The sequence below is a fragment of the Cricetulus griseus genome (genome assembly GCF_003668045.3).
Source record: "Cricetulus griseus strain 17A/GY chromosome 1 unlocalized genomic scaffold, alternate assembly CriGri-PICRH-1.0 chr1_1, whole genome shotgun sequence".
Classification (NCBI taxonomy): domain Eukaryota; kingdom Metazoa; phylum Chordata; class Mammalia; order Rodentia; family Cricetidae; genus Cricetulus; species Cricetulus griseus.
In genome coordinates, this window is record NW_023276807.1 from 170,495,992 (window position 1) to 170,519,828 (window position 23,837).

Sequence of the window (23,837 nt, forward strand, 5' to 3'; positions counted from 1 at the left end):
CTTAACTTTGTAGATACAAGGATGGACAAAAGAATTATATACCCCCAGCTTACAAGAAAAGACTTCACAATTTCCATTGAGTGTTGATATTATGCTAAATATTTTATTTAAGAAAAATGAAAATAGCCATAGGTGCAACTGAATCATACCAGATTCTAAATATTCGGGCCTGAATGAATGAGGCTTTCTTGTGCTTTACCACCCATAGATGAGTGCCCTGGGCCTGAGTCCAGCAGAGGAAGAAATCCTTCCTCCCCCAGTCAGAGCCTTTCCAGCATGCTGCCATTTAGGCAAACTGTGTGAATGCTGGGACTTGCTGGGTTCCTGTCCACAGCCTGACCCTATACAGGGCTGAATCTCCCCTCCACATCCAGGATATCTGCAAAGCTCACAAAGGCACAGCAAATGCAGCTGGCACTCATTAATTACTTGGTTGGTCAATGTTACACCTTCAGGGTATGGCCAAGAAGATAGTATGGGAAAGAATGTATTATGTTCCCATATACAACTTTGTTTCTAGGATGGCAGGGAACACACAGAGAACACCAAATCAAACTAAAGCCCCATCAAATGCATGAAATTAAAAAAAAATCTTAACCCAGCTTCAGATGTGGTCCTTAGGTTTATAATTTTAAAAACTTGTAAACAAGAGACCATGAGGTACATAGTATCTCTCCTCTATAGAGAACAGAGTCCTATATAATTTGTTACTGAGCAACTCTTAGTCTTTGCACTAATAGTCACATAGGCTGGATACATTGGGCGCAGTGGTATTGCTATGTAAGCTGGCACAGTGAATGACGAGATTTTAAATTAGGGAGGTGGGGAAGAAAGGAGAATCAAGGTATTTCGTTGTAGCACCTTGTAATCAAAGTTGACTCCTAAGAAGTGGGCAAGAGTCTAACTAGCATAGTAATAACTAAACAGCTAAGGGATAATTCTAACCAAATGAGTAGTATGCATGACTGGGCTGAGAAAAGCTCAACTTTATTTTAGGTTTGCTCTTACAGGTGAAAAACCACATTTGCACACAAAGTCATGTATGTTGACTGGCACCTAAAGTCTCAGTAAACCTTTTCCATAGACAATATGGAGTTACTCATTGGATTGTAAATACTTACCCGGTGCTTTTTATTACTCAAAGACAAAAACTGTGTGCCTCAGGGAGTACATTCACTACATTGAACACACTATATATTCTGCACACAAACTGACATGTATATATGTACCCCTCTATGCACCACAATACATATATACATATACATACGTATACATAGAGAGAGATTAGGAAGGGGGAGTACATGAATATATAATTTGTGTGCCTGTGAGTAGGCCAGGTTCTGAGAAAAATATTCTGCTGCATATGAGAGCAAAATGTGACAACAGCTTCCACATACAGCATGTGTGAATAGTAAAGAAAGGATGTACTCTTGGCTGATGGGAGTTTTTTTCCCTCTTGGGACATTTACTATATTTTATTGGAACTTAAAGCAGCTTTAAAGAAGATTAGTTGGGTTTGTGCAGTGGGGGGCAGCCCTATTGTCACTTGTATTTGTGAGGTATCCACAAACAGTGTGGTCACGACAGTTAGAGCTACATTTATGATTTAGTGGTTTATTATTATTTTTTCAAGCTTAGTGAGCACCCAGAGAGGGAGTTCTGGGCAAACAAATCTTCATCCATTCAGGGAGAAACTGTTTACAATGTGTTCTATATCAAGTCAACCTTTTCCATTACAGGCTAACCACTTGGCTATAGACAGGGATTCCCTGGGCAACTTTTGTAAGAGAACAATGCTCTAGAACTACCTAGAAATTCCAGTCAGTGGGGCTGGCACAAGACACAAGAATTCAAATTTCTTCTAGCTGCTTCAGGTATTATTGCTTGTAGATTGAGAACAGGTGGGGTACCTTCCAAGACCAGCCCACTCCTCCTGCCTAGGAAGGGACCCCCACTCCTTTCAACACAGCCCTTCAGTTCTCAGGCATTAGGTACCTCTCACCTAGGGTTCAACGTTTTCTTTTTTTAAATTGGCAGATATTTTGATTTCTTGGGAGTCCTTTTCTTAATCTAAGAACAGTTAAAGTTCTGTAGAATGCTTATTATGTTCTGGGCACAATATCTGATGGTTTGCTTAATGTCACCCTTCCATCTAGTGCAGCCACCCCATTGCGTTAAGCAACTAGACCACATTCACACGATGAACAGCTGTAGCTAGAACTCAAGCCCAAGCTTCTGTGGCTAGATTCTAAGGTCTGGCTGTTGTGCACTCTAGCCTTCATGGCCCAGGGTATTTTATTTCTCATTGTCCTTCAAGGAACAATAAACTTCTTGGCTCAGGGGTCAGCAGGTAGAAGTGGCCCAATGGTAGTCTGATTAAGTAGTAAAATTACTGGTTTGGGATATAATCCTGTACATTTACTAAAATAATTTTGGTCTTCAGAACTCTAAAATAGGCTGTGGGTTTTACTACTAACTTCAAAACACTGTTGAGAGCAAGATTCAGGTTACCATATTTATTTCCCCTGCATGACTTCCAAATCTGCAAGTGGAAAATACTTTTATGACAGTGATTATTAGGATGATTGGCACAAAAAAGGCAACCTTTTTTGGAAAGGTGCAAAGAAATACCGTCTTTGGAGTTTGGGTTTAAAAACTGGTTTTGTTTTACAGTGCTGGGATATTAAGTTTTTTTTGGTGCCTCTTTGGTGTGGCCGAAGAACATACGCATTCTTTGTGATCTGGGAGTAGCCTTAGAAGGTAGCTTGATCACCAATCAAGTATGTCTGTCATTTTCTTCTTCTGTCATTCACTTAAACCCACAGCGGCGACTGGGAGCAAACATCGTCTTCATATCCATGGCTTCACCAATATGTGGACTTGGTCAAGCCTTTACCATTCAAAGCCAGGAAAGGCAGGCCAGAGTCTTTCAAGTCCCTGGAGATGATTTTGAAGATACTTATCATCACTTGAACCCCCCAACCCCCAATCTAAAAAAAAATCAAACAAAATAAGAGTGGAAGAAAAAAAAATCCAACCCAACTTCATTGCATGTGTCTGGAAGTTACTCTTAGGTTTGTGTGATTGGGTGTACTATTTGGCACCCCTTTTGTCCTCCTGGGTGTGTCCGTTGCTAAGTGCTATATGGGTTAGTGACACCCACTCACAGGGTCTTCCCGTTGTACCAAGGGTCTGCAGGGAATTCAGGATTCTTCGAGACACTCTCTCTATATATAAATACTGTATATATGACTCACATACAAACAGCTGTAGAGGAAGGTTAGTATCGCTCCAAGGACCTACTGCTTACTAAGCTTGGAACTCTTCTTCTGTGATAAAGGTAAATACAGACGGACATAGGAAACTATGACAGGCCAGGGACAGAATCAAGGCAGGTGGGAGGTGTGTGTCAGGATGTAACCGCAGTCCTCATAAGTATATCAATTGCTTCATGCACGCACAAGGGATTCACCCCACATTTACCCTGCTGTGGAGGGCCACCCATGTCACAAGCAGTCCACTAGAAGTTGCTGTTACATTCCTTGGGTCAGTGTTAGAAAGCAGGAGCACCAGGAAAATCCCATTAGAAGACATGGTACTAGAAGGGCATGCACAGAGTATGACAGCAGGTGGCCGCTTCATTCAGCTGAATCACATACCTCTTTCCCCTGCCACGATCAGCCAAGATTGACCGGAACAGTAGAGAAACAGGGAGGAAATTTCAATATGCAATCAGCATTAGTTGGGATGGTGGGGTTTACAGTGTATGACATATCATTTAACGATCTGTCAGTTTTTTTTCTTAGTCATGGGAAGGGTCGTTTTGGGTACCTGAGAAAACACTTTTACGACTGTCCTTTCCTCCCCTCTCTGTAAATACGAATATAGAGGTGGAGGGAGAATTAGTGACATTTTAAAACCAGGTTATGTTAAGAGAGATGACTTTAAAGTACAAGTTTGGAACAGTTTCAGAGTTTAATCCTCAAGGTCCTCCCTGGAAGTGCTGGGGTGTTTACGTCCGTATAGGTTTGGCATGTAGTTGGTCTTGAAGTCCTTCCATTTATGATAACCTCAAAATTGTTTTAATAGTGGTTTCTAAAAACACAATGAAGAAAGCTGTATTTATCTGGGTTTGCATCACAGAAATGACAAGTGGAACAACATAGACTTATTGTGTCTGTCACTGTGCTCAGCAACCCAGGCAATCTAAGGTTAAAAAAGGAAAAGTACTGTACAGGGAGAGTAAGATACAGATAAAAACTCAAAGGAAAAAAAATGACCTGTGGTTCGCACACCAAAGAATGAATCAAAACAACAGTGCTGGCAACGAAAACAACCACGAAAGACCAAAAAGTATTCTGTGTGTCTGGATAATGTATTTGCATGCCGGATGCCACTGGACCCTTGTGTTACACTCACCTCAGTCCTGTGTTCAGAGAAACATCTGAAAACTTAGGCTGAAATGCACAACATACAACCACCTCTCCGTTATTTAGACAACCTTCGAAATATGCCTCCTTCCAAAACTTCTACCATTACTCCTTTCAGAAGCCCAGTTAAAAGCAAAGGGGAGTTAGAGGGATCTCATTCACAACCAGGTGGGACGAGTCAGTGCTGGAACCTCAGCTTAGGGGCACTGTGACATCTCCCACTAAGCCTGCTCACCTCTGCGTGATGCTCCTCGTTTTGTTGAAGTACTTCAATGACTAGTTCAGCAAGACGGATTGTGTCTTCAAGCTTTTTGGCAGGAGTGATTAAGCGGCCTACATTTTCTGGAGTATAAGAATTTGTGGTAAGATTCAACGAAAGCAGCAGGCTAGTTTTGTGGCCGATAGAACTAGTGGGTGAGAAATTCTGAATGGTTATCAATTTTTTAAAAAAGTTTCATGCAAATGTTAAATGAGCAAACCATAAAGCCACCTTATTGTCACTGTCATAATGATACACTTAGGAAAACAGTGCTCCAGCTTCCGAGTTGCAGATGAAGATAAAATGAGGTCTAGGACAGCCCATGTCAATTTGGTGACATTTGTACAGACATTCTTTAAAGACAGCATACATGAAGTACCTGATATTACCCTCTACACTACTCTGCCCACCATTGAGGGACGGTGGAGCCCAGGCTTCGTGTTGATTGGTGCTGTGTTTGTTCTCTGTGGGCCACTAACAGTTCAACAGGACAGCACTGATTTTCATTGCAGATCAGCATGTTGACTGGGTACTACAATGTTCACTTGGAAATGAACAGTCAAAGGCCTCCATGTCTCAAGTCACCAGGGGAAAGATGAAAAGCAAAACTAACAGTTTCTGGGTGTGTATGTAGAAGGTAGGACAGAATTACTAAAAGGGCATTGGGGAATAAGTTATTGCAGTAGGTGCTAGTGCTGTGTGTCCGTGGCTGCTCTAACCAATATTTTAACAGGAAAGTTGCAACAATGTACTGACTTTGCTTTGTTTTGCATTTATTGTGAGTTCACAGAATTGTTTTCAACAAGCTCAAAAAGGAACAGAATTCTTGCCTTAGCTGCACACTGCTCAGAGCTGAGCTCATGCTGTGTACAGTCTCTTCTCTTAGCAGAACCTGCTTAGTTTGGATGTCAGAATATGTCTTGCGAAAGATAACATCTTTGCATACTTTTCCCCCTTTTTGTGGTGCTGAGGGTTGAACCCAGGGCCTTACACATGTTAGGCAATTTTCCTGCTATTGAACTACGTCCCTAGTGCTAAATAGAATTTCTTGATACTTCATGCAAACTTGTTTTGGAGTGGGTGTATTTAAATGCAAGGACAGGAAGTGGCTAATTAAACAAGATAGGCATTTCTTAGGTGACACTCATCATTAGTATTTAGAATTGAATAATGGCAAACAAACTCAGTACAACACTATGCAAAAAGAAATGTTTTATTCATTGGGAGTTAGGACAACAAATGGGACAAAGTAAGATTATCAGATTTTAAAGTTTCAGTTTAGCTGGTTAACTGTGGGTGTGGAGATGGGCTTTCTGTATGTGATCTTTATATCTACCATTGCCAGGTGGAAAGGTGGCTGGAACTAGTTGGAGCTTGGAGGAGGGAGTTTGGGGGAAAGTTAGTTTGTAGGCTAGGTAAAGGACAGCCAACACCCAGTCAACAAATGTGGGATGTTAGGCTGATAGCTTATGGCCTGGTCTAGGGCAAAATACTTGGAGAAAAAATGAGAGGCAAGATTGACTTATGTGTTTGGGGACACCTGACTTTTGTAATTTTTATTAGTAGACTATCAGAATTTCATTAATAGACTTTCAGGCATTTCTACAAACATACTGCGTATATATGTTTGGGTAATACGAGTAGAGTGAGACATTTGCATTTTGATAGTAAATATGTACTTTTCATTAGTTGATATTCACATTTACACATCAATTTGCAAATTCCTCATCCTATGCTTATTACCCATTCAACACATACATCCACATACATACATCACATATGTACATACATGTTCTGATAACCAGACAAGCCTGCACACTATACAGATCTGCAGGAGATCCCACTTGGACCACATCTTTGAAATCTCTCACTTTTGAAACAGAGAGCATTATCCTTTTGGATGGAACACTCACCAAATCTAGGGGAATTCGGGCTGAACATGACATCTGAGACAGAAATAAAATGATCCCCACCAGTATTTTTATTTGCATTTACCTAAAAAGTCCAAATGCTTTTTTACATTTTGAGAAATCCAAGATGCTTAAGTGAGGACTGCCTGAAGATTTGTTTTTATTCTTTTAATGCAAGACTTCTAGATTGACTACATTAAACGGCAATAGATACACATAATGTGTACGTGTGCATGCAGCCATTCTTTGAGTGTGTGCACATGTACACAGGTATGTGTATGCCCGATGTATATTATATATACAGACAGTATGTTTAATAAAACCTTGTACAATTGGACTTGAACATGCATCCACTGAAGTGGGTGGGTTAGGAGCCTTTAATCTAGAATACTTGACTACCAATTAACCCATGTAGCCCGACTTCCATTTATTGTTAATTAGTCATGACTCCATTATCTGTAGCTTAAACCACTTTAGCAAGACACAGCTACTGTTTCCCTCTTCATTTGAACAGCTGATTTGTTAACTAAATGGCAAAAGGTATACTAGACATGAATGTTGTCTTTAAAGAAAATACTGTGTAAAAGCCTTCAGCAACCTTGTCCCCAGAGGCCAAGAAGATGTTTGTGTTTAGAAATGAGTCTTGTTCTTGGTCATTTCTACTATTGTGAAATATGCTGTGACATTTCTACCCAAACCAATTTTTGCAGTAGCTGGAGCACTGATGAAAAGAACTGAAAATACAATATACTTAGGAAACATTTCATACAACGGAATTGAAGCTCATAACAGAGGAAAAACCATCATGCAAAATGTTATGCAACAACAATGTTATTTTGTGCTGACATTGAGATTTGAAAATGTTGCATATGTCAGACATAGCTAGACAAAAAAATGTGGACATTTGAGAATAAATGCTCTCTTCCAAGTATATCAAAACCTACAACATCACACTTGAGAGCCTGAGCCTCAGCTTAGTATTCCAAACTGAAACAGAATTTCAAGAGTGAACAGAAAAGCCAACTAAACTAGAAAGCTGCCGAGTGACAGAACAATAGAAGTTTACAGTACTTGATATTGGCCTAGGCATGGCTTTGAGCCTCTGATATAACAGGCTGGTCTGCAAATGCATGAGTAAAGGATGAGGCTCAGGAGCTGGCTGGGGAGCTGTTCAGGTAGGTGGAGAGAGACCAAAAAAAAAAAAAAAAAAAAAAAAAAGCAAAGAGACAAAGTGACTTTCACAAAGAGTGACAAGTAAGACAACAAACTCTGAAAAGAACAAATCAAGCAGCAAACGCGACAAACAGCAACGGGGAGATGCTTGCTTCCTCGGCATCACCTCAGTGTCCAGGAGGTGTGACAGGAGTTGACAAGGACTCTTTCTAGCATCTCAGCACCACCCCTACCCAGACACTCAGAGGCTGAATGCAAACACCGAATGCTCCAGAGAGATGGAAAACATGAATGATAGTTGCTGCATCATTGCCGAGAAGAAGATGTACTCTTTTGTATCATGAACAAGAGTCAAGTCATTAACTGAGTCTCCTCTTCACATGACCAGAGACAGAATGTGGTACACGAATGGTTGGCAGTGTGCATTCTCATGCTTTATAAGCTACTTACTTTTTAACTAATTTTGTACCCTCTGTGATTTTGTTTCTTCTCGTATAAATGGCATAGAGTTAAGAATTTCCCCTGTGTATCTGACAGGGTTGCCGACAAGAACAAATCGAACAAGGTATGGGATAGATCTCCCTCAATTCTAAAGTGCCTACAAATGGTCACTGTTAACCTTCACATTGTGAGAAAGCTGAAGTTAATTGCTTTGCAAAAGCAGATAAAAGGCCGTTATTAGTTCAAGCGAGCTAGGGAATATTCGTGCTCCCTTTGTGGAATTTCAACATGTCAAAATCTGTCATTTGGGGGGAAATGTGTGGTATCTGATTGTTTCCAGCTCATTTAATTATTTTCAATTTGGAATTCTCATGGCTTTTATATTGTGGGTTGAATCATATATAAAAACTTGCCAGCTTATCGAATATGTTACTCGCTATTCCAAATGTTAGAATACCGTAATCAGCACTTGACCCATCTGTCATGTGGTTTACCATATCAGCTCTGCAAACATCCTGCGACAATAGTCTCTTCTTCCACACAAGCACACTGTACCAGCAGCACCCACAATTCTCTCTCTTTAATGTGTGTCTTCTTAATCTCGGACCACCTTCTTTCTAATAGTTCTGGTTTAAAAACTTATTTGTGTGACGAGAGAGACACACTCCTTTGCCAAGTTTCCTTCTGGGTTTGCTTGAGTTTTCAACTGGGGTAATGCATTTATCAAGGTATAGAGGAAATGGGATTTTAGTGAAATTAATAGAGAAAGGTAGAAGACTATGAATAAATACCCTAGTCTGGCAAAGCTATCTTCTGAAGTCAAGACTTGTGGGTCCTGAGATTGCTGGAGCACCTCAGTGTTTTGAACACAGGACTAAACATAGTCTTTATCAGTTTCTCTTGATTTGAATTCTTTGGGAAAGATAGTGTGTCCACACAATTTGTAGACGTCATTTTTAAAATGATAGCTATTTAAAGAGAGGCTGATCCTTTCATTATTTTAAAGGAGCATTTTGCTAATGTAGGGGACATCTCTATCACATCCACATGTAATAAATGTTTGCTACTTCACTGTGTAAATCTCATGGGAACTCCTTGCTCCTTTGCACCTAAGTAATTGAGTTTGTGCATCAAAATACTGCGTCTGGTGCTCAGCACAACGTGGAACAGTCTACTTGATCAATAACCTGTGAGGCATCAGACACATGTTTCAGATCAATGAGTCCTGGGGAGGAATTCATAAATGGATCCCCTCCTGCCAACTGTCTGTCCTGAATTCTTACAGTAAGGTTTGCCACCATAGGAAAACAAGCTTCCTATTTTTCCCCTCACAGAGCAAAACAAAAATATCATACCTTGGTTTCCAACTTCATTTACCCAATTACCATTGCTCATGTTTACACAATTAATTCCACTTGGCTTCCAGAAAGAGAGTTAAATGTGATGCAGAAAAACAAAAAAGAGAATTCCTCTGCATGTGTAGCTAAGCCAAGGAAGAGAAGCATCCAGGAGTGAGAGACACTCCAATTAGCCCTTAAATAACCTGACCATCTCTGGTTCCAGCAAGTGAACTGCCAGCCCCTGCAATATCACATGAGGGACAGAGATGCCGGATGGAAAACCCACTTAGTACCAAGTTCCAGCCATTAATGTGTTGAGGGAGATGCCAGAGTTGTAGGATGTTTTACTGAAAATATGAGCCTGTAGATAGTTGCTATGGTTCGGGGGAGGAGAGGGGATAAAAGCCAAGGAGGAACTGAGTTTATTAGTTAGACGTATGATGCTTTGCAAGGTACTCTGCATCCTTGTAACGATGGATACACAAAGTAAAGACTGCAGGGTTAAAACACACTATTTCTTTAGTGACACTTCCCATTATGTATAGTGGATCCTCTTGAATCTCCCTTAGTCTTCTTCAGAAGATTCCATCTTTTAATGAGTGTGTTAACAAAGATTGGTAGGTGAATCATGAATCATTTTCTCTATTCTTTCATTGGAGCCATCTTTGTCTCTATCCTGTAAGGACTAGGTGGCATAGCCTCTGTAGTCCATCTCTAAGATACCAATTTTATCTCTCTCTTGCACCAGACCTGTGATCATGCTCTTACCAAAGGGAAGGATATGTACTCCAGATTTCAGTATTCTATCTTAACTCTTGCTGAAGCCTTTGAGCAGGCCTTCAGGCAAACAAGGGTGATGTTATAATGACTTCTGCAAAACAAACATCTCAACTGGTTGTGCTGTGTCTTAAAACCCTCCAAGAGATCATTTCATTGAGAGTTATGCCATTACATGCCCAACAATATAAAGCCTTCAGAACAAAGGGATGTGTCCTTGAGTAGATTGCTCCCTACACAGCCATAACCTTGAATAAGGGCAACTTAAATGTATACACCCGTCTCTTTCTATTCCCAGCAACTCTGGGTTTCTAGAGCCTACAGCATGGCCTGGCATGGGACAGATCCTTAGATGTTGGTGGAAAGAAATGATCAGCAGATCCTGCCCTATACAAAAAGTATTTTCAAGGAAAAATACATATTGTGGTTTTTCAATGTATGTGGAAACAATACCGAAAATTGACCCACCACCCAAAGGCAGGCCATTCACTAATTTACTAAGCTGAAATTCTTGGGAGCAGACAATGTAGCTGGAACCATAAACCAGGACGTTATCTCAGGCATTTTGATGCAAATAAGAAGAATTTATGACAGTTATAATATTTTAATTTAAATTTAGTTATATCCCAAAGGAAGAAATATGGCTTTGGTGATACTAATTGTTTGTTAAGTCCAAGCCAGGCTTTGTTGTTATGGATGAGCTGTTGCACCTGAGAAAAATGAGCTTAATTCTGGAAGAAGATGCCTATTATTCTTGTACATCTAATAACTTTCCTAAGGAAATGGCCTCTTCTCCATTCCATGTATTCTTGATGGGAAAGTCAAAGAAGGGAGCTGACAGAGCAGTTATATGAGCCCTGCATGGGTAACCATGGCACCCCATACCATAGCTATTATGATTGGTGTGGAGATTACCATATGACCTAAGATGAGCCAATGAGAGCCATTTCTGAAATTTCATATAGTTACTTGGAGAGGAAAGCTGTTTCTTCTAGGGTTGGCAGCTAGTATAAAAGCCTTGTGCTACTGTCTGTGGTCATGTCTCTCTTCAGAGCCTAACACCATCACAACTCACATTAAAGCTCCTGTTAAAGCATTCTATCAGCAAATACAGATAGGAAGATACACTCAATTTCTTCATCCCTGAGGCCATTTCCTTCCAAGTTTTCCCAGCTACACTAGCAAAAAATTGTTCTTTTTTTGCTTCTTATTTCAGTTTTTAAAAATAGTTATCTCCTATAGGAAGAACTTGGATTTAGTGGTACAGCCAATGACCTGTTAGGGTCCCTTAGTATCCACATACATAGTCACAACTTTCTGGGGCAGCATGTTAAGAATGGGGGAGGGGAAACAGTTAATAGATGAAAACACCCCAGTCAGTTTTGGGGGTCCCAGTCCCAAACTCCATGATGTTTCACCGAGTCAGGGTAAGCATCAGAGTCACTGGCCTACAAACTTCTGTAGAACCATGATCTTGCAGCATGTTGAATCCCCTTTTGACCATAGTCATCAGATTGTAATTGCTTGATCCACTTCCATGTTCTTTACTTTTGTGCTAGCTTCCTTGATGGAGGAGACCATCATTACCATTGAATAGTACCCTGGGACCTGGCACAGATCCTGGCACTTTATGGGTATCCCACAGAATTGAGAATCATGAGTTTGGTTGACTCCAGACTATGTCTTACATAGAACTTTGATTAAGATATAATTTCTCTTATATGTCCTTAACATGAAGACTACTTCCTGGGTCAGTAGCAGTAGCTTCACTAGGGCGCTCATTAGAAATGAAGATTCCAAGTGTCTGCCTGCACTTTTTCAATCAGAATATTTCAACAAGTGTCCTAGAGATTCATTTTGCTGAAATTTGTGCAGTACTATCTTATGTTCTATTGCTGAAATCAGAAAATAGATTCATATTGGAAACATACCCTTTTAAATAACAATGAACAAGCAATAAGTTAATACATTTGCATATGTATTTATCTATTAACAATGAACAGTTATTATGAACCAGGCACAGCACTAAAATCCTTATTTGGAAACTGTTTGGGACTTTTCGTGTGTGTGTGTGTGTGTGTGTGGGTGTGTCTGTTCATGTGGTGGCCAGAAAACAACTTAGAGTGTCATTATTCAGAAGTGCAATTTACCTTTGTTTTTCTTTGAGATAGATTCTCTTATTGTCCTTAAAGTTGCCAAATAGGTTATGCTGGCTGTCTAGACAATCTTGGGGATCCATTTGTCCCTGCCTTCCTGGTCCAGGGATTATATGCGCGTGCCACCATGCCCTTCCTTTTAAATGGAAGCTCTGAGGATTGAACTAAAGTCCTCATGTATATAAGTCAAGCACTTTACTGATTGAGCTATCCCCATAACTCTGTTTTACATTTTAAAGTTATCTTTTTGGTGAGGAGACATTATTAGTATTAGTTACAGAAAATGAAAGTAATGAAAGTGGCTGAAGACATGATATCAACACAGGGTTCTGGCCTGAATGAAAACTTGGGTCGGTTCTAAATACTGTTATTCAAATACTTGGATGGTGGATAGCATCATCAGGGTTGGAAGTACTGACCCACCAACAGCCTGTGGGCAGTACCATTTACTCAAATGAGGGAAAAGCAGCCCTGTGAGTCAGCAGTGTCTGAAACTGCAGACTTGAGAACGACCACTTAGTTTATTTGAAATCTTGGTGCTTTTCTCCAGGACTTGGTTCCTGGTTTGTCAAACGAAGTTTGGGCTTTTTAATAATTACCCATGTTTTTTATTTTCTCTTTGAAAAGCCACTTTATGATTTCCCAGTTTTACTGCTGACCAATTACAGGGGCTACATAGTGCAGAAGCTGAAGGCATGAGCTGTGGGATTAGAAAGGCACCTGCTTAAGTGTGGACCCTGCACCTAACTAGCTGTCTAGACCTCAGCATGTTACCCAACAACTTTCTGCTTTAAGATTTCCATGAACAGAGCTGGAGAGATGGCCCAGCCACCAAAGGCTAATGTTCACAACCTCATTTAGTACACAAAGCAATTCAATGTTTCAGAAATCTGGATGCATGTTACACTTAGTGGCATGTCACCAGTTGGCTGACAACACCATCCTATTCTTCATAGATAATCAATGGTATACCTCATGGTAAGTGGTCCTATTTTAGACTCAATAAAACACTGCAATAAGGCACTAGTCTCCTAAAATTCTTATGAGAATTAAATGAGATACGCATGCAGCCACCAAGAATGTCTTAAATTCTCCCTGAAAAACAGTTAACATCTATACTGCATATTTTTTTTCTGGTAGAAAAATTTGGCTTTATGTCCATTCATGACATGCTCTAGTACAAACTCTTTTCCTTCAGTGTTCCTCTTGGTAACAGTCAGGAATATAAATGTGTTTTTCCTTGTCCCCCTCAGTGTTTCTATACTATAAATGAATGCTACTCACAGAAAAATTGGGACTAAGAAACTGATTTGTCTAGACATCATTTAGAGAAAATCAATGGAAAGAGAGACATTTAACCCTTGGTGTATAAGATATGAAGCAAGAGATACTCCCCATTCTAGAACAGCGCAGATCCTTGATCAATAGGATTCACTTTCACTGGTTCCTTTCGGGAGACTGAAGTGCCATTGAGTTTGCACAGTGCTCTGCTGAGAATGTTATTTTGGTTATCTCTTTCCATGTCTGCAGTCTCTAGGCTAGTGGGAGATCAAAGTGGATGTTTTGGCAGGCATGGAATCCATAGCACAGACTCAGGATGTGCACGCGCATGTGTGTGTGTGTGTGTGCGTGCATGGAGAGACTACAAATCAACCTTAGATGTCATTCCTCTGGCCTTTTCCCCCTTGATTTTTGGGACAGGGCCTCTCACTGGCTTGCAACTCATTGAGGAGGCTAGTCAGCAAGACCCAGAGATCTCAAAGTTCCACATTTTCACTGCTGAGATTATAAGCATGTGCTGCTCTGTGTAGCTTTCAACATGGATGATGGGGAATCTGAACTCAGGCTCTTATAGTGCATATCAAGTACTATTTCCCAGGTAACTTCATTGGATTTACCTAGAAGGCTTATGTCAATGAGAGAGGAAAAATTCCACAAACACTGCAGGAAGAACTCACAATGTAAAGATTTGGGCAACTATTTGACCCTGGATAGGACCACTCTGTTATTTTTTCTTCCTATGTTAAAAATCTATAGATACCTTTGGCCTCCACTCACTGAATGGATACTGCCCAAAAGCCTTTGATTTTTGTGGTCTGCATGGTAAAAGGGGACAAAAACATAGCACTTGCATTTAGTTAGACCAGAGGTCACATAGTGCTTGAAAAAGTCACTTATCCTCCTAAAACAGCTTCCTCACTTAAAATGGGGCAGTAGTGAAGCCATGTTTGTGAGTTTAAGGTAAAGACCCAGTTGCATCATTTATATAAAATTTTCAGCACAATGCCCAGGCCAAGGTAGAGTATTTGGCCTCTGTCCATCCGGCTACCCACCATTCATACATGTACCTATCTAGCTATTTATGTCCCTTCCTCCCTCCCTCCTTTCCTTCCTTTCTTTCTTCATTTCTCCCTCCTTTCTTCTTTCCTCTCCTCTCCTTTCTTCCTGTCTATACCCATTTTTCTTTGTCCTTCTTTCTTCCTACTTCCCACTTTCCTATTTCTATATCTATCCCCTATCTAAAAGATCATCTTTACGAGTTTTTCAAGTCCTGGGCACATTTAAAGAGAAAATTTTTATTTAAAAGTCCAGTGGAATCACTATAATGATCAGAAAATTATGCAAGTATTTAGTGAAGAATGGAGACAAAACATCAATAGTGGTGTTGAATTCCTTGGTGCTCACTTGATTTAGAACATGTGATAGTTTAATAGAAATGTATTTAAAATAATAGAATTCTTTGTAGAATTGCAGTTTTTCTTTCCTAGACTTTTGTAATCTTTTGCACCTCTATTTTTCTTGTGATACTGTAACTAAACTGAACACTATAGTAAGCATAAAGTCCATCAGGAAGCCATGAGCTGAGTCTTGTAGATTCTCAGAGCACGTCTGAATAAACACACCAGGAGATCTCTGGATTTCAGTTCTAGCATCTTACCCCACCCCAATCTTCACCAGTAACCTGGTATCTCCTTGCAACCACCTCCATATCTCTATCTCTATATAGCTTTTCTCTATCCCCCCCCTCTCTCTCTTTTCTCAGGGAAACTGAAAAGGTAGAGGAATGATACAGGACATAAGGACATTTAAAGGCCTGGAAAGATGTTAAGATCAAAATTTCCTTAGAAGGCTTGAATACCTTTTCTTTGGCATTGAATTTTGAATTCAGTTTTACTTTATTTCCTGTATGTGAGACTTTACATCATTGCTAATGTGGTTTTTCTGAAGTGAAACTTGATCTTTGCTTACAGAACCTCCAATGATAATCACCTGTAGAGGTAAGATGTGCAGAGTCTCTCCTCTGAAAGTCTGTATGAATGCGCAGATTCCTGGGGAAAGGACTTTGGACCACTGTATACAGCCATAACGATTTCCTTGTTAAACACAGGTCTTCCTATGAAGTGAAGGCTTGCCATAAGTTCATTATAGTCCAGGTTGGGCTGCTGCCTCCACCTCCTGAATGCTAGGGCTATATATTCATGCCGCCATTCCTAGCCAGATTACTGTCTTTGTATGGTATGGAAAGGCCATAGTGATCCAGTTTCCGCTTACCTTGCCACTTAATCTGACCCTGTTTTAGAGCCATGCTGACTTAGCGTAAGTAGGCATGTGATCTTTGCCTGGGATTGCTTCTAGGACTGTGTTTGTGTTTCTCTAAGCTTTGTTCATTCATCTGTACAATGGAAGTAACTACATAAGAGGTTCTGAAGGTTAAATGTGTTAAATGCATGCAAACCACACCTAGTTTATAGAATGCATGGTATAAGTGTTTTATAGAACAATGTTATTTTTATCAGCTGTATAGTTTTGTCCATTGACATATTTTGCTCTTTGCAGGATACCTTCAAATCTCCAGTTTCCACATATCCAATGTAGCATGTTTGATGTCCACTTGAAACCTTATTATCTTTGAATGTGTGTATGGTTTTCTGAAAATGTCATATTCCTCTGACACATAATCAATGGGGATTGTAATATATTGAATGCAGTTTACACATATGCAATGGTGCTCCATGAAGATAACAGTTGTTTCCCTCTCATTTGGATAGTTCCTGACTTTTCACACTATAGTTGCTGCAAGATAGGCTCTCGCCAAGTACTTGCCTAATGGATGAATGGATGGATGCATGCATGAATGAATGAGTGAGTGAATGATACCTTCCATTTGCGGGGGCACATATGTTTTGAGCACAGTTTTGAATCTTGAAATATTTACTGCTAACCTGGTGTTTGGCACAAGTTAAAATGCTTTCTGAATTGTTTTGAATTATGTTCAACTGTTATGTGGGATTAAATAAGACATCTTTATGGAATCTTGTAGCTGTTAAAGACACTGATTGATAAAATACATTCATTCCTATTTCATTTCAGAGCTCTCACCTAAAAAAAAGGCACAGAAGACTTGAGAATAAACAAGAAGATATTTTCAAAGCCATAGACCTTTCTCAGAGCTCCTGCTTGGTCATTCTGACTATCACACAGCACATACAAGCACAACATAGACACTACTACTTCTTCTTGACCAGTAAACATTCATCAAAGAACACAAACTTCTCCATAAGGCCAGAAACAGAAAAAAAGAAAAATAAGAGTGAAGATTCATTTGGTTCTGTCTTTAAATATACAAAACAAAACACTACACACACACAAGACCAAATCACTAGACCCCGAAACCAAGGCTGAAGGAAGTTCTGCAGCAAACCAGAACTCTGTCCCTTCAAACTTATGCCTTTACGGAAATGCTGCTCTCCAAAGGCCAACAGTGAATGGGCATGAAATGCATTTAGACAGCACAAATTAACTCCTTAAGTGTCATTGCAACTCCACACTGCTCTCCGGGAGTACATACCTTAAGGAGCTACTAAACAAAAACAAAAACACAAACTGAATGTAACTCAACAGTCCTGGAAATTGATAAGGCATATACAATCGGTTCACCTGCATCCTTCTGATTCTCTATTTGAAAGAGAGAGCACAATGAGGAGAGAAGAGAAAGAGAAACAAGAACACATATGCAAGATTAATGAGCAAGTGGACCAAAATGCCCCCCACTTATGCGTGATATATGATATTGGACAGAAGAAGTTGCCCTTGGCTTCCCACCGCCCCAAAGTTTGGGGCCAGCAAAAAAAATTCTCCTTCACAGATGTGGAAAATGCTGCACAAATAGAAAATTAGTAAATTAAGTTTAATATGAAATCAAGCTATGAAACATACATGAACTCTTCAAATGACAATTAAGTCATATGTTCTAGCCAGAGCTTTGAGGACAAGGGCAAGTAAAACTCTCCAGAGAGAATGAGGAAAACTTCCCAGCTTGAGAGAGACTAGATAGGAAGCATAGAAGATCTAGCCTTCACAGAGTACGGATCATCTTGCATGATCTCATACCCATCGTAGTTTGACATCTTAAACATGGATAAAGAAAGCATGACTTTGCCTCAGATGTCATTTTTCTGACACTAGTGCATTGCTCCCCAGCTTAGCTGCTACCTTTTGATTGTGTACCAGTGACAAGTACTTTACAAATTAGGGTTACACACAAGCAAAGTAAAAATGCATTCAGGTCACAGACAGAATAACTGAAAAAAACTTACAGACAAATCTGAGTTTATCACAAACAAATGGCTTAATTGTCTAACCTGTTTTAGGCTGATAAAAAGTGACTGGACTTCTCACACTGGGTTTCACAGACAGAACCAACAGACAAGCCAATGCTAAAAAACTTGAAGCAAGGAGAGTGAGTTGGTTTGGATCTGGATTTCTTGAAATAATGGAAACAGAAAAGAGTGAAGACAGCATGGTGAGGAGGTGGTAGGTACTCACGAATGGTTAAATCCATCACTTGGGAGGCCAAGCAGAAGACAGGATGCTCATACATTTCTCTCTTTTTCCCTATAAAAGAGGATTTGGGCATGCAAGAGGCTTAGGTCAGAGGTAAAGAGGTTAAAGGTCATAGGTTAGAGGAAAACGTTACATTTGCTCAAGGAAAAAAATAGCCACAGAGTATTTTGGGATAAACACAGGATAAAAGAAAAGGGAGTTTTGAAATTTGGAACTACTGGATTAACCATTCAGCATGCCGTGAGCCACGAGAGAGATTGTGACCATGATTTTACACGTCTCTTTAGAGTCATTGGCAAGAATACAATGACCAAAAACATCATGGGTAAAGGGAAACAGAATTTCATTGATTTAAGGCTCCGAGATACTAAGGATTTCAGACTTTAGTATCTAAGGCTCTTGAGGTATTTCTTCATAAACATAGTCTCCAGCAATATTACTACAGCTTCTTTCCAAAATTCTCAGATAGATGAGCTGTTAATGATCAATAGAGGCTCAAGTGCCAAAAAAGAAAAGAAAAGAAAAGAAAAGAAAATGGAGGATTTCTTTTCTGAAGGTAGGACCTGAGCCTTGTTCAAAGAAAGCTGTCTGGTAGTAATATCTTTGAAGCTGCAATGTCCCAGCCTAGAGTGGACTATGTTCATGGAAGAAAACCTGACACATGCAGCCAGAGAATGTGGGGTTGTTGGAATTAACAATCCCAGCATGCTTTGAAATTGGTGTCTCAGCCACTTTTGCAGAGCTTGTATCAAAAAGTGGCTGAGCCAATCACGGACAAGGAAGGAGAAAAGCAGAAGAGAGCAAGTAGTGTGGAATGAGGTACTTCTCTGAAAAGAGAGTTGGAATAAAAAGATTGGTTTCTTCAAAGAATCCCCAGACCTAAAAGTCACAGTGCAAAAGATAATTAACACAACCAGGAAGAACTGAGGCACAGAGGGAAATTACAGACCAGCTGATCTACTTTGGAAATGAATGCATTTTTACTTACAGATCGCAAAGTTTGGTTTTATAAAAAAATTTATTTATCTGAAAGAAGAGAGCAGATCTTACCAAAAGACTAATAGTAGCTGGACCAAGACCTATGAGGCAGCAGTCGTGGAAACTGAACATTTCATTTCTTGATCCCATCGCATCTTTGGCTTTAGGATTAGTAGTAGTTACATGGTTGACTTTACCCAATCCAACCAATCATTATATCCTGGGCTGGGAATGCTGGAACAATTATTTGCTAATAAAGCCGTTTAACCATTGATCTTCTTGTTCTTCTATTTTTGTCACTCATTACCAAGTCAAGAGTTGATAAACACCCTTCTAGTGCCCAATTCTTAAGTGTTTCTCCCTGGATGCATAACAATGAACTCATTACCACTGGTACACAATTTGCATTGTCACACAGACAGAATCGGGAGAGGGAGGAAGACATGTAGTGTACAGAACACTGGGAATTTAACATGATTGTCAGCTAATTTTCTAAGGCAACAGGACATTGGCAGTACATGTGATGGTTTGTGTGTGTTAATCAGCTGTTCCTCAGCTGATATCCCAAGGTGGACAGTGTGCCTTTGCTTGCATTATTTGGGTGTCATGTGTTTTGTATGTGAGAGAACATCAGATTCCAGAGTGTGAACACATTGAGTCTTGAACACAGAACTTCCACATGTATACACTTACACCACTGGTCAGGTTGGGTGTGGTTTTCAAATCACCCTATAGCAGCCAATGGGGGTAACAATGAAAAGTGATTAATGCCTTTGAGAATGAATAGGTCCCAAAGAACCATAGCTTCTTGAGTTGAATTTATTCAAAGTTCCTTTTAATTATGCAGTCATCAATGACTGCTTCCCTAGAACTTGAGATAGCAGTAGCAATACACCTCCTATATCTCTCTGGTAACAAGAAAGAACGAAGTCCAGAGTCAACTGAGAGCTCCTGGAGATGATTCCATGTTACCCTGCCACCAAATTTGAATTGTTTCCCAAAGACAAGAAACTTCCAAGGGATAAGAGAGAGTTAAGTAGAACCTGAATATTGAATTATTCAGCGTTTCTTTTACTGTTAATACTATTGGCAGTAGATAGCATGTTGCTTCCTTTTCCTCCATTTAGAGGAGATAACAATGCTACCCAACTCTTCCACAGGTGAACATTATCCTCAGAGAAGACATCTAAGGCAACACAAACTGTCAGATGGGCCTTAGTAATTACATAACATCCCACACTCAATGTTGGTTCCCTCCTAAGGCTGTCTCCTGAGCTGATGTCCCTTCTATCATCTATTTATTTGGCCACAGCCAAGACATTTTTCACATTTCAAGTATGTTCAGCTTCCTGTAATCAGATAGACCACTGTTTTCTTGTGTCCATCAAGAAAAGAGACAGATTTTCCCAGAAAGGCATACCAAAATTTAAATTCAAAACCAGTGTCAGGTGGAAACCTTACCTTCAATTTTGGCATACTCCGACAGGCGTGAGTAGTTGACTAGAGCAGCCTGCTCTAGGCATTTACGGATGACAGTTTTGACTTCTTCTTGTGGTACTGGAGTGACAATGTCTTTCATCAAAACCTTCAGGCAGAAGGAAAGGGGACTATTAAATTAGTAATCAATGTGTCACCCACTTCTGCTTTTCAAAGACTTCAGGTGTAAAATCCTTGATGCTGACTAATCTGAAAACCGTGGGTAGAAAGAAAACCCCAGAACAGCTGGGGTGGCAAAGCCTGTGGAAGTATTAAGAAAGGGCCTGCAGTGACTCTTCAGTGTAACTACTTGGGAATCTGAAAATAAAGCTTCTAGAATTTTGGCAGTTTCCTCACTTTTATTCTGGTATTTCATGACTGGTAAACAAACCCTTTGAAAATTACAAACTAGGTCATCCAACTGCAACGTTTGATTGCACTTATTTGTGTGTCCATTTATACATCTCACGTTCATTCTTACCCGTTCCAAGAGTGAGAGAGTAGCTTTCAAAGCACCTTCAGGTCGACCAAATGGAAAGCAATACCTAAAAAAGACACATAATTCTTCAGGTTGCCCACACTATTACATTTTAGCAGGAAACATGCTTCAATTTGATTCCTATAGCAACTTGCACTGAGGAATGGAAAATGCTTTTTATTTTGTCACACTGTGTTATGCTAATCCTACTTCACACCATATATGTGTATATATAATATATATATATGTATGTGTGAATAATGACTTAAGAGGGACTCGGCAAATGTCTGCAACAGAACAGAATATTGAGAGTGGTGACACAGAGCTCTGTTTGGATTTCCATTGTGAAGGAAAACACTAGTTAACAAAAACATGACCTCATGTATTATTATAGGGCACAACATTGAAAGCCAGGAGTTAAAATCAGCTGGAAGCCCAACACACATATTTAGATCTCTAACAGGTTGAAGTGTGAAGCAGACATGCATTCTGCCTAACTTGCTTGGGACTTTTTTCACTGTTATTGGATCTCTGCTCTATTGTTGATACGTTTCATCTACAATGCATGGACAGTTAAAGGACCTTCATCAAAATCTTATTCCATACAAAGGAGAATTATGATGGCACAGATGGAAGCATGTCAGTTACTGCTACAGGTGCCATCAATGGCTTCTGGCTGTCAAGAATCCTTCAAACCCTGTTCAGCAGTATAGAGAACAGGATGGGCTGCTTCTACTTTGACTTAGGTGGCTGCCGGGAACGTGTTCCTTTTGCCCTCATTTTCCTCATTGTTTAATTCGAGATTATACTTACCTTACACAATTGTTTATAGATAAAGACAAAAGTTAGTACCTTGTTAACCTCCAATCCTGTAACTGGCATATGGGAACTATTAGATGCACAATTACTGTCTTGAAGTTCCTGTCTCAGAGTCTACGTGTGGAGCCAACATTATTGTGGTAAAAATGTCCCATATGCTCGACTGGAGAAGTGGATTGCATAGTGGGAAGGGCAAGTGCGTGATTTGCTGCTGAATATCTGGTCTCTAACCCCAACCCCCAAGCAGGCTCAACCAGGCTTCCTTCTTTTTGTGCACAGCTAGCAGGGGTGGGGAAATATGAGCACCATGAACTTCACCCCATTCACTATGACCCAAACTGTAGGAGTTTTAAAAACTAGTTTTATCTAGGAACCTTGAAGATCTTCAACTTTTTATATGACATTAGTTATCAGTCAGAGGCACAAGGGACACATTGTTCTTTAAGCAACTAAAATGCTCTTAAGAATCTAAAATTTGGGCCAGGGATATACTTCAGTTGGTAGAATTCTTGCCCTAGCATTCATGGAGTCCAGGGTTCAATTCTCAGCATGGCATAAAACCTGGGTATGTGTTGGTACACTTAATAATCCCAGCATTCAAGTGCTGGAGGCAGAAGTATTAGGAGTTCAAGATAACCCTTGGCTACGCGAGATCTCCACCTCAAAACAAATACCAAAGAAAGAAAGAATGTCAAGTCAGGACTTTAATGAGAGGCGTATCAATTGGTTGACCTTTATCCTTTAGCTATTTTGTTTGAATGCTCTTATGCATCTTTGATAGACTTAAAGTTTGGTGTTTTCTTTTTTTTAATGAAGCTTTTTTGTGCATCTCCATTCTTACACCAAGAGGCCCCTAAACTGCAGATCCTTTACCTAAAATGTGTAATCTGATTTTCCAGCAGAACTCGGAGTCTCTCTTTGATTTCTTCAAAGCGCTCTTTTTCTTCAACAGTCACAGTTCCGATTCCATCAGGCCTGAAACAAGACACGTTATGAATGAAGTGACAGCAACCTCACATGCTGACACCACCAAATCAAATCTCTACCAGGAGGAAGCTGTCTGCTCAAGAAGCAACAAGCACAACGATGGATGTGGCCACCGAAGCCCCACTGTGCAGAACAGGCTCCTCAATTAGAAGTTGGTTGGCTGTTATTCAGTGGGTGTTTGCAGAACTCTGTGGCTCACAGGTTAAGTCCTGCTGGTTCTGTCTGGTCATAGGGTCTTCAAAGATCTGCAGAAGTTAATATGGTTGTGTGTGTGCACGTGTGTGACTGTGTATATGCATATTCATGTCTGTGGAGGGCAGAGATCAACATCAGGTGTCTTTCTCAATTGCTCTCCACTTTAATTTTTTTAGACATGATCTCACGGAAGAAGAAGCTTGGTGATGCAGTAGGTCAGCCAGCCTGCCTCCTCTGCCACTGATTCCCCAGAGCCGGGAGTGCAGGTGCCCATTGCTGCACTTGGGGATCAAACTGGGGTCTTCATTCCAGTTCGGCAAGCACTTTACTGACTGAGCCATCTCTCCAGACCTTCCATCACTTTTTAAAATTAAGCAAGTTTTACAGTGCAGTTTGGATTTCTGCTCTCTCTTGAAAACTCAAACAGCTGACATCAGCTGGCAGTTGCCAACCAACATTTTTCTCAGCTGGGTGGAGGTTTACCTGGCCATATCTCTAGTTTGCATTACCTGTCTCACAGGCTCTGGAGTTTGAGACTCCCCAATCATGAAAATTCCCACAAAAATCAGATGCC

At 40.2% G+C, this 23,837-nt stretch overlaps 1 protein-coding gene across 1 annotated transcript in view; it reads right to left on the reverse strand.

Annotated features, from left to right (window-relative positions):
• Positions 1 to 23,837, reverse strand: part of Cadps (calcium dependent secretion activator) — a 451,625-nt gene that overhangs the window by 96,725 nt on the left and 331,063 nt on the right. Inside the window, 4 exon segments of the mRNA XM_035452903.1 lie at positions 4,666 to 4,772; positions 20,770 to 20,893; positions 21,266 to 21,329; positions 22,955 to 23,056. Of these exon segments, the coding sequence (XP_035308794.1) occupies positions 4,666 to 4,772; positions 20,770 to 20,893; positions 21,266 to 21,329; positions 22,955 to 23,056 (397 nt within the window).